This window comes from Apteryx mantelli, chromosome 25 (assembly GCF_036417845.1).
Source record: "Apteryx mantelli isolate bAptMan1 chromosome 25, bAptMan1.hap1, whole genome shotgun sequence".
Classification (NCBI taxonomy): domain Eukaryota; kingdom Metazoa; phylum Chordata; class Aves; order Apterygiformes; family Apterygidae; genus Apteryx; species Apteryx mantelli.
Window position 1 is genome coordinate 7360065 of NC_090002.1, and position 11612 is coordinate 7371676.

Consider the following 11612-nt stretch of genomic DNA (forward strand, 5'->3'; position numbering starts at 1 on the left):
TATTGTGATTTGTTCATATTACGTTAGAAATAGAATCAACACCCAGGCATCATTTTTCTGCTGATACATTCACAGCATAAAGGCCTTACCCGGAGGGCTCACAATCTAAATAGACAAGTGGGGCGAGAGGAAGTTTCTCCACCATAAAGATAGGGAAACTGAGGCACAGAGAGATTTGCTTTAGGTCCAGCTGTGGGCACCACTGAGACCTGCTGCCAGCCTAAGGACAGAAACCTGGGGGAGGGCAGAAAGGGGATCATCCTGGAAACCAGAAACTCTTAGAAATCCAATGCAGATAACAATGCTGCCTGTATGGCAAACCCGTTTCCACGCACTCCAGGTAGCCGTTCATCAGCTCTCCTGGAAGTGGGGGTACCAGCGCAGGAAAGCAGGTATATAAAGGGCTGGGAAACCCAGCAGGAGCATCCAGACGCGAAGAGGAACGAGAGGCCTGACCTTCAGCATCCTGTGGCCGCGCTCGCCAGGTAGGTGCCGGGTTTCTGCTTCCATCCAGGAGCTCGGCAGGGTGGCCCGTGGGTGCTCGAATAGGCGCCGGTGGCAGCGGTGGTGAGCCCTGGCTCAGGGGGGTTTCTCCCTGTGGTTTTCAAAATTTTCTGCAGGGAAAAGGGAGGAAACATGACTCAACTCAATGTTTCTGTTGGGCAGAGCAGAAAACTTTTCCTCGAGAAGAGGTCAAAAATGGGGCCTTTCACTACAGTCAGATGTTGTGAATCAAAACTCTGGCGAGGTCAGCCCAGTTGTGCCTTGGGATGTTTTGCCTAACAGCATATTCCTGCACACCGTGCGGGAAGCATTGCCTAGGAAGGTGCTGTGAGCGCTCAAGCCCAGCCAAGCTTTGCCCTGCAAAATTTGTCTGGAGGCTGGTGCCTGTGTTGGCATCTCTCTCCTTCCTCCTGCTCTGTTGCCATTAATGCGACTCCTCTCGCAGCCCCAGAAGGGCCCCGTTTCCCTAATCTCCATCTCCCCCGGTGCTCGCTTATCCCACACTGACCAAGCACTGGCAGAGCTGGTGTTACCAGCGTGCATTTGCTTCCATTCGGCAGGAGCTTGTCTGACAAGGAGGAGGGAAAATCAACACTTAAGCAAGGGGAAAGGTGCTTTCTGCTCTTCCCAGCCGTGGGAGCACTGATTCCACCCGCTTCTGTCTCCTTGCTTGCCCTGAGCACCTAGCAGACAGCAGAGCATGCTGCAGAGACGCAGGCAGCCCTGCATGTCCTCTGCACTCCGGGAGCTGCTTTGAACATAAAGAAAATGAGTCACAGCCAGCTCCTCTTGACAGGAACAATTTGGTTTTCGGAAGGCAGAGCTCAGCAGATAAAGGCACTGTCCTGTCGTCGCTGTGCTCGCACCAGGACCAGGCGGTGCCCACGCCTCCTGACCCCAAACTGGCACTCTGTCCCCATTTTATGCTGGCATAAGCAGAGCTGAATAATGCTGCACCCAGCCTCATGCGACCACAGCACTTTGTTGTGCTGATGCTGAACTTGGGATGCTCCTGCTTTGTGCTTTCCCTTTGTAGCTGGGAAGCAAATTCACTAGCGACAAGGTACATATCTGCCTGGAGAGGCAATGAGCTGGAGTTCTCGGGTCTGAAAGACACGTCCTGCTTACAAAATAAGGAAGGGACATTCAGAAGAGACATTCTCCAACTGGAAATGCGTGGGGGTGTTTCTCTGGGGGAGGAGGGAGAGAACTGATTCACAAAGGGCTAGTCAATAAGAGATGAAGGAGGTGACTGGGTTTATTTTGTTGTGTATGGCAGTATTTTATTGCAGCTCTAGAATAAATGAAACAGCACAAAAGACTGATGCTACTGAGAAAATGCTACGTTATCAGCACATGTGCATAACAAAATGCTCCGAGGAGGGGAGAGCCTGAGAAACCCCCTTTTGATCACCGCAGCAAATGGTGCATATGGCGAGGTCATCCAGGGCGATGTCGCAGGGCAATTAATAGCTTTGACCCAACGTGGGGGCAGCGGGGAGGTGGCCCTGGCTGTGGGCAGACTGGTGCAGTGCTAAGCAATGCTGAGAGAGAGAGGAGAGGGGCTACAGTTGCCTTCGCTCGCTGTCAGACCTCCCCTGAACTGGCATTTTGCTGAGGGATCTGGCTGGCAAGTGCTGTGGAGGGGAGTATTTATTAACTTCCACTGACCTTCAGTTCAATACTAGCTGATATTTATGGGAAATCTAATTTAGGGGTCAAATTTGACCTAACAACCTCTTTCTAATAATGTCCAAAGCACAAGCTTTTTGAAACTAATTAAGGATCAGGCTCCAATCAGGTAGAGTAGTTAAGTTGTGGGACCTGACTTCATTAAATTCGTCCAGAGAGAATATTTTAATATTTAAAGAGAGCATTTAATGTTTACATAAGTCCTCTTCTGATGTAAAGTCGCTGTTAAATCACTTCAAAAGCTAGTTTTTAAAGCCCTTTCTACTAGACTCCTACGGAGCAGGGCTGGCAAATGCCATTCTAAGCTCACTCTGACCCAATGAGGTTTATTAAATGATTCGGTCCACCAATGTAGATTTTCGGTGGTGAGGAATATGAAAACAAAATTTAACAAAACAGCTCTGTGAAGGCTTTTGCTCTCCTGCAGCACCACCCTGCCCACTCTGCTGTCAGGGCTCTGTGGGTTCGACGGGAACGCTTTGCTGTGGATGCGTGGGGCTGTCGTACCACCGCAGCTGGGGGCCAAAGCTCTCAGCACGGAGGGAGTCTTTAATGGTACTGAAGGGCTGGGCTTTGAGTCTCTGGGGTTATTGCTCAAGAACAAATCTGTTTACAAGAAGTGGTTTGAGAGAATTGTCAGTCAAGACACTTCTATTCTCAGCTCAGGAGCAACTGGAAGAGTAAATATACCTATAGTTAGCTGGTCGTTAAATTAGATGGCAGCTGATCAAAAGCCAGAGGGATTTCTCCTCAAATGGTCCTCTCCATTATCACCCCAACATCTTTTTTCCTGTGTTGCTCAGGCTTTCACAATGGTCTCAAAGAAAGTGGTGGCTGGTTTGCTCCTGGTGTACGTGGTGTCTATGCTGGCTGAACAGACCGAAGGCTTCCTGCCCTTCTTCACCCAGAGTGACTTCCGGAAAATGCAGGTAACCCATAAGAAATGTACTGCACCGGCTGGAGCCCTGAATAATGCAGGAAAGGTGTTTCTTCCATCCTCACCCCAAGCTTTGCCAGTGCATGCCATGCCACTGTTGTTCTCATCATCTGTCCCTTCCGTCCAAACAGGAGATATTATGATATTGGCAGTCCCCCACTCATCACAAAGCTAAGGGCTATGGGAGAGACAATCCTCAAGATGTGAGACCAGAAAGGAAGAGCTCAAACCCCTTTATATAAGAACTGAAAGCCCTGTGTGGGTTATCTGCAGATACTGGCTCTTTTTTCCTCTTCCCTCCATGCTAAAGGCTGTAATTTTTATAGAGAAGTTGCAGCCTCCTTTCACCATTCTGCTGGGCCTTTTTGTTGTAACGAATAATTAACCATCCTCAAGATGGTTGTCACCTCTGGGATGTGCAGAGAGGAGAATATTTTTCTTTTGATGTGAAACTAATACTGTTGAAAGGTGTCAGGCAGGCAGCCTCAGAGACTGGCATCTTCTCCTTAAACACAGTTAAAGGGAGCTTCCCCCGCACGACGCAATCCATTGATACTGGGGAGAAATCTTGTTTCCAAAGCCTATCCACTCGCTGCCGAGCAATTGCTTTTTGTGGGGAGCACAGCCATCCTTTAACCTCCTTGAGAGAGAGGATGGGCACCCACACACAGTCCCCATATCGTTTGTACGTCACAACCCTGGTAGCTATGTGTCTGCTGGTGACTGAGGAGCTTTTAGGTTTATGTGGTGAAATCAGTCTTGGCTTCCTCCCAAAGGCTGCCTCTCTTCCTCTGAGCACTCATTCAAACGGAATTAAGTGCACAGCAACCAGTATGGCACTGAGCGTGGCCTTCACTGGGTTCTGCACCCCTTGCCATTGTCTGTTGTACCCCACAATTTGGCTTTTCTCCTGGGGCTGGAATAGCTCTGTAAGGTCAGTGTACTTGGCCACCACATCCTGCTGATAGTGTTATCTTGCACAGATCAAAGGAGCCATCGAGGAGTGACGTGTTTGCTATAGGCTGTTCCCTGCAGCCTGACCTTACACCCAACGTGGCAGCCCCTGCTGCGTATCAGAACTGTAGCCCCTGAGGCCGTGCTGACCATAGTCCGTGGGCCTCTTCCTGGTGAGCTGCAGCTCAGGGCCCAAAGGAACGATGCTGCACCCAGCTCTGCAGGCCCCTGGCTGCAGGGCATTGCACCCTGGATTTGCCACAGAGCATGTTTGGTACCGTCACGATGCTGTGTCACAGCTCTTTCCTGTGGGGTTCCAGGAAAAGGAGAGGAACAAGGGGCAGAAGAAATCCCTGACCTCGCTGCAGCAGCTGGAAGAGCAAGGCTTCTCTGAGCAATCCAGAGCAGAAGATGTCAGCAAGGTCAAGACCATCCAGGTAAGGTGAACCGTGCGACCTTAAGGAATCCACAAGGACACATGGGGCCAGGTTGCTCTAGAGCCAGCCCACAGGACCTGGCTACAGAGACGTGGTTAATGGTGCCATGTGAGAAGAGAGTGGGTGCTATTAGGGAGCTCACAGTCAATAAAAAGGAATACCACCCATTTCCTCCCAGCTCTGCCAGGGAACTGAGCAAGGTTGCACCAGAGAAAGGGTATACCTTCAGCCTTTAAATTATCTTGAATATTTACCAGCCTGGTCACCCTTCAGACCCACCTTGCCTCTCCCTTAGCACAGGAAAGATGAAAACAACACGTGGTCTTTCATTTGCCACTCAGTAAACACCAGCCAAATGCAAGTCAGTAATTTACAGCTCTGCTTCAGGTCTGGTTTTAACTTGTCACTTTTTTGCCCAGCTCCAGTATCAGTTGTCCAGCATCACTCACCTCCTCTCACAATGCCCTGCACCAGGAAGACCTTATTTACAAACTTGAATGCAAACACCCACACCCCCAAAGCCTGGATACAGAGCAGAAAATCATCAATTTTAAGGATTTAAGTGTCAGTCTAAGCCCTCAAAGGCACACTTACCTGGTCAGCCAAGTCTGAAAATAGTGCTTTTCTGTTTTTGCCCTGTCAATGCAGCCACTTCTGTGGTGAGCACAGCCATTCCCTGTACCATCAAAAGGAGCGTGTAGGTCCAGTCCAAATTGCAGGAGAGGCTCAGTGGGACAGGCAGAGTGACTAGCTAGACTGGAATTTGGCCAAGACACAGGTTAATATGCACTGCTCTTATAAACGTGGTACACCAACAATCAATAATAGGATTTAAACAGCAAGATCTCACAGCTCAATGTATTAAATAAGAGGCACATCCCAGGGTCTAACCCCCCACTGCAACCACAAGTCCTCCTGTGCCTCCAGCCATGCCCAGAACAACTTTACTTTGGGTACATCTGAGCAGCGGCTGGCCTGAACTCGGTCAGCCTGGAGGCAGGATAATGTCTCAGCCTCAGTCCTTACTAAGGCAGGACACTTCATCAGCATCAGGAAAGCTGATAGCTTGGAGGGTCAAGGTGGGAGAGAGTGGGGGGTTATAAGGTTCAGAAGTGACTGTCTCATTTAAGGTTTCTCTTGCCAGCAGGTGCCTTTATCTGTGTTTCTGAGTCAGTCCATACGCATGAAAACTGGCACTATGAACAACACAAGATTGGATTGACAGTACAAGGGGCTGCCTTCAAAATGTTGCTATTCCCCACACTCAGGGTCATCATCTTCCCTTCAAACCAGCACTGGACCCTCTATTAACTTGAGCAAAGTGGAATCAAAGCATGGCGGCCCCCAACTTACCTGTCTCTCTTCCCCTCAGCTTTTCCCATTGACTTTTCCTGCTTTCCTCCACAGCTAGCTGTTCCTGCCAAAGCTGGGATGTGGCTCACCTCAAGACAGCTGGAAAAATACCAAGATGTCCTGGAGAAACTGCTAGCAGAGATGCTACAGGACACCCCAGTCGGTACTGTCGGAAGCTTGAATTCTGCCTTGGAAATTCTGCCTTTCCTTTCTCTCACCAGCTCATCATCATGGAGATATTTGTATTCCTCAGAAGGGCTTTTGTGTCATGCTTGCTCACTTTACAGAGGCCTTGGATACCTCCGCCCTCTCTCATGCATACACTTTTCTGCTGGGAAGGTTATACTGTCTTCAAGGGCCCTGCCTGTGCCCTAGAGCTGATATTGACTGCTAACAGCACTGCAACACTTCTCAGCAGCTCTCCTTAGCACTGCTTCCCACTTCCCTGCTCCTCCTCCCAAAAAAGACCTCAGGCTTTAGGGTGCAATTTCCAACAGAGCTTATAATTCAAGCTACATCTTCAAGGCAGCTCAGCACCTGTCCTTGGGTTGGATCTTACAAAGACGTTGGGTGCAGAGCAGTTCTGAACACCTTCCTTCCTAGACAGGGGCTTAAAACTAAGAGAATTAGCTGCAATTTGAAGTGTCAAGTGCTAACAAACCAGCTGTGGGCTTTGATCTTAGTGTATGGGAATTGCAAAAGGAGAAATGCAGAGGTAGGATGTTAGATAGTTACTCCTGCCTGCAGACCTGGGGGTTGTGGAATGGTTATCACTGTTATCTCTGGAGCTTTGTCTTATCTGGGCTTAAATGTCTCTAATAAGAGGGTCTCTATTATTCCTGTGGGAGTTGTTATTCTGCTTTGGCTGTGCTGATTTAAGTTTGTCTTCTGGATTTTTAGGTGAAGAGCTGAGGAGGAGGAAACAGTATATAAAACCTAGCAAAGACTGAATGACAAATTTAAGGATACTTGTTCTTTCTTCTTTTCTTTTCAGCTTACTGATATCTGCAGAATCAGAAGAGAAAGCGATGCAGCTTGCTAAAGTTAAAGGCCTCCACTTATGTAAATGAAATCTGTAAAAGAGATTAACAACAAAATCTGAGGTGAGATAATAAAATGCGCAGTATAATTAAATGGAGGATTTGTGTCTTTTTTTCAGCATGCTTCTCAGCCAGATGGCAAGCACCAAGTGTGGGAAAGAAGAGAGGCAGAGTTTCCAGTTCTAGAGAATATCACTTTTCTTCTGAAAAGTGCAATGCACATTGCAATGACTGAGTAACTAATCTTCATGGACTAATAAGCTTTAGTCCCCGCTCTTGGCAAAGAGGGAAACTGAGGCAAAGATTTCCTAGGATCACCCAGCCAAACTGCTGACACAAAGCCAGCATGAGGAGCTTGGGTGTGGGACCAGGGCGTCCCCATTCAGCTCCCTGCTCTCCACACAGGAGGGCTGGATGAACCCAGGAGTCCTGATTTGCGGTTTCTATCTGTATTTTTAACCCCCTCTTGCTCACTCATACTATATAAATCTAAATAATACTACAAGGAATATGTTAGCCATCGCTATGATGTGAACAGATACAGTGTGAAACACCACAGAGATCCAGCCTTATTCCTGCCCCTGAAGCAAACCTAGATGGGACATCGTAATTCTGCTTGAACATATTGCTCTCCATTTACATACCTTTGGCTCATTTTAGAACTGCTCCTCTCTATTGGCAGCAGGAAATGCAGCATATGTAAAGGGCCAATGAGACCAATGGTATGTATGTGAGTATATCCGATTCCAATCCAATTTTATCTGCCCAACCTAACATAAATTCTGTTCTCGCTGTGGCTCACTTAAATAGCTGTGTTTGTGCTAGAACAGCACATATGCGCTTCTAACTGTTCTGTATGCTCTCTGCTGAAAGCCATCCCTTAGGAGGAAAGAAATCTGCCAATGTATAATGCAACATCCAGCAAGGAGCGGATTCCAGCTTTAGCATATGATTCAAAGGCATATTCCTATTGCATGGACTGATCAGTTCAATGTAACTGGAAGTTTGCAGGGATTACTGCTAAGGCAGGTTGAGCTATGAAATGACTAGTAAATGAGTGTGAATGGGAGGAAGACAGAAAATAACACATTCCATTAGGCTGAAAATGAAAGCAGCTATGTCTTGCTGGGCTAGAAGCTCAGCCAGTGCGAAGCAGGCTCCAGTGGAGGCACATTGAGTGATACCCATTGGAGATGAGGCTTGGAAATCCCTGGAGGAGTTGTGCCACATTTATACCATTGTCCAGCAAGATCAGAGACAAGCTTGTTTGTGTGAAAGGAGGAACTATTGGCTCATTAATTCTGACAGACCCAAACCCTTACCCCAGGTTTAATTTTGCCCTGCCACAGGAAAACAAGGACAGTTTCCCCTTGAAGGGCAAACTGCTCCTAAAAACCCTACATGAGATCCACCCCAGGTCAGAGCTGTCCCTACATCATCATCTTTTGCCCAGATCTTTCACCGAAGGGGTTTCCCTCGCTGATAGTTCCCCTGCGGAGTCTATGAAGGAACATTGCCCAATGACAGTAAATAAGAAAGTGAATATGAGCCTCTGGAATTTGCTTCCTGGATCATTTCCCACTGGGCTGATGGTGGGGCTGATGTCGTGGAGACTACCATAGAGGAGATCCATGAATGTGACTTTGCTGGGTTGTCTTCCCCCTGCTCGTACATTTTGACCAGGACAAATTGCCACTGCTGGACCAGACCAGCAAAGGTCTGCTTTTACCTTGGGCCTCAGATGTGTCAGTGGCTCCTCTCACTTGATCCAGCTATAAATGAGGTCTTGGATGTATGGCTGGTGGTGATGGTAAGCACATGAACCTGTAGCCAGAGCTGTGCTGTCCAAATGGGTCACTAAAGGCAAGGGGATCTTCAGCTTTTGGAAGTAAATTCCCTCCAGACTCAGTGGGCTGGAGTGGTGTGAATGAAGGCGGATACTGATCTCGGGCATCCTCACTCTGCAGGGTTTTGTGGCCAGATGAACAGCTGAACTGTGGGGGGAGACAGGCAGGGAAACGAGGAGGAAGCAAGAAAAGAGACACTAACTTTGTACAGTGTCTAATCTAATAAGAAGCTAGGCAGGCTGAGGACATGACATATGATCAGGAGGACAAGAAGTAGTGTTCCTGGGTCACACCTGTGCTGTGGCTGTGAGTGACAGGGTATTAAACTGGCACAATCAGCACCCAAATAAGATTTGACACTTTCCCTGGTGACATATGCAGGACTGTCATCCAAATGCCATGGGATAAGAGGTGGGGGGATGCACTCGCAATTTTTTCAGCATCCCCTGGGTCAGGGGTGGGCAGGTTCATCCACTGCCCTGTTTTTTGGGGTGCAATGTGCTCCCCTCTTCCAGGGCCTTGTGAAGATGGTGAAGATCTAGTTCCACCCCTCTGCTTACACCAAGCCTGTCTTGTGCTTCAGGAGGAGAAGCAGAAGGCACAGCACTCCTCCTCTTCCCATGCTATCGCTGAGTCACTGCCAGCAGGCCTAAGGCAGCTGGTAGGATGGCAGGAAAGGTGGAGGCTATCCCCTCCTTGTTATCCCATTTTCCCACATTCAGCTCAGGATATTTACAGCCAAGATTTTCCAGAGCTGCCCAGTGGACTGGGAACTGGCTTTCCACCTCTGGCGATCTCTGAACATCACAACCTGTCTGCATCAGCAGAGCATTTCAAGCTGGCCTATGCTCACCCTTGGCAGCCTTCCCCGCTGCCCAGAGCTGTGTGGACAACCAAGGGGGCTGCACAAAGCAGTGTCGGCAGGAATCTAGACCTCTCCCCACCAGAGAAACTCCATCAGCCTCATCGCTGGCACTGTGGGCAGGATAACAGGTAAAATTAGGTGCTTGTCCATAGGGCTACAGGCTCTGTCACCTCTGAAAGAGGGCTGTCTTCTCCTGTGCTCATCTCCATGATGTCTAGGTACATCCAGGAATGGTAGGGATGTTCCCAGAGCGTTGTCTTGCAAGGAAGAAAGAGACAGGGGTAGCTGATTTCTCTCCACAAAGGGACATCTGTTCCTGCTGAGTGTCAGCACCACCAACCTCCCTTCTGCAAAGGAATCATAGCTTTTCCCCAGCCCTCCAGTTCTCCAACACCACTCCCAGGTTCTCCTTTCCATTTCAGAAGGTCATCTAGCAGCAACGCTGGGCCAAGCTCTATCCTGCTGTAACTTCCCCGATCTCCAGAAATGGCAAGAAATTGAAGGGTTTTCTTTCTTTTTTTTTTTCTCCTCCATACCAAGGGGAATTCACTTAATTCATGAGCTTATATCAGCTTGAGCTTGGATGCCAACATGCATCTGCATGTCTAGGCAGAGCTTCTCCAAACCGTCTCAAAGCTGTGAGCTTACAGAAACTGTGTACTCAGAGCACATTCTAATTCTGTATTTACATTAGACACTGCTCCAAATTATTAGCTGTCAGTCGCACTTTCCAGTTAGTGAGCAGGGGAGGCTCAGCTTAGCACATTCATGCTTCCCATTGGAACAGAGTATGCTCTTTTAATGGGCTCCCTGGCCTCCACTAAGTGTATATTTGTTGTTGCTAACCAGATTAACAAATCTCAGTGTATTTTTTTTGCTGCTTTCTTGCATAAATCAGGAAGAGCAAGGAGAGCTTTGTCTGATGCCCTGATTTAGAAGAAGGGCATGACAGCAAAGTGAGCGTGAAAGGAGGGCCAGAGGAAGCAAGGCAGCCTGCCCGACTTGCCTTGTATTTAATGCATCCATTAAAATCAAAGATGCCCTTGCTGAGACTGTACAAGACGCAACGCCTAATCAGATGACACGGCTCTGCGGAGGTCTCTGCGTTCTGCCCCTGACAGCTGTACCCGGTGGAAGCCAGATGAATTTCTCACCCTTTGGAGGTCTGCTCTCATCTTAAAAGGGCACCTATGTCACACAAACGTCACGGTGACGACGCGAAGCGGCAGCACTGCCCGAGGAGCCCATGGTGGCCCATCAGGCTGGGTGCAGCTCACATGCTCTGGGAAGAGGAGCAGCTGCCTAGGTCCCCTCCTGGGACCTAGCTTGGCAGCTGACCGGCCGCTCTTAATATCAGAGTGTCCTTAAAGATTTGTCCTGTGCACGGCTGCATTTAGCATCGCTAGCCTCACAGCAGCAAGTGTTGGGGTGTCCATCAGAGCACTTCCCGGAGCCCCTTCCCAGCTCCTGCTCGCGGCACATCCTGCTCTTTCGGAGATGCGCTACGGGAGAGACTGTAAAGTTTCCATGACTCTGTTATCATGCGTCTATCATAAAACCCGTGATGCAGAGACGGTCTGTGCGCATTCATCACTACCTTTTCATTATCCTTAATTAAATCCAATATTACGCTACAGTATTTCAGCCACTTTCATTACTTTCTTTATGGGCAGCAGCAGAAAAAAGCAATTACTGTACATCATAGCCTTGCCAAAATAAATTTTCAAGTCGACACTTGATTTTGCTTTTTTAGGCTGCGAGTATGTAAAAAACCCTCCTTCCCCAGCGAATATCCTGAGGACCCAGATCCTGATCCTGCCGAAAGTGGTGGCAATGCTCCAGCTCGTTCGACTGGTGCCAGCTTCAACTGTAACTTGGCAGAGACAGGAGGGAGGAGGAAAATGGGGGGGGGGGGGTAGGTGGCTGGGAAAGACACTCTTTTCTCCTCATAAATGTCCCTATATGTGTCAAAAATCGGCACAG

At 48.6% G+C, this 11612-nt stretch overlaps 1 protein-coding gene across 1 annotated transcript; it reads left to right on the top strand.

Moving 5' to 3' along the window:
• The first annotated feature begins 3008 nt into the window (after positions 1-3008).
• Positions 3009-6827, top strand: MLN (motilin). The gene is made up of 4 exons (XM_013957512.2): positions 3009-3125; positions 4408-4524; positions 5932-6040; positions 6778-6827. Exons 1-4 carry the CDS (start codon positions 3009-3011, stop codon positions 6825-6827), a joined length of 393 nt encoding a protein of 130 aa, XP_013812966.1.
• The last annotated feature ends 4785 nt before the right edge of the window (positions 6828-11612 follow it).

What these genes read in the sequence shown, in the direction of transcription:
- MLN (XM_013957512.2), top strand. Translation starts at nt 3,009, where the DNA reads ATGGTCTCAAAGAAAGTGGTGGCTGGTTTGCTCCTGGTGTACGTGGTG. An exon ending in GTGACTTCCGGAAAATGCAG is followed by an intron (nt 3,126 to 4,407) that starts GTAACCCATAAG and finishes GTGGGGTTCCAG; the next exon opens with GAAAAGGAGAGGAACAAGGG. An exon ending in GCTACAGGACACCCCAGTCG is followed by an intron (nt 6,041 to 6,777) that starts GTACTGTCGGAA and finishes CTGGATTTTTAG; the next exon opens with GTGAAGAGCTGAGGAGGAGG.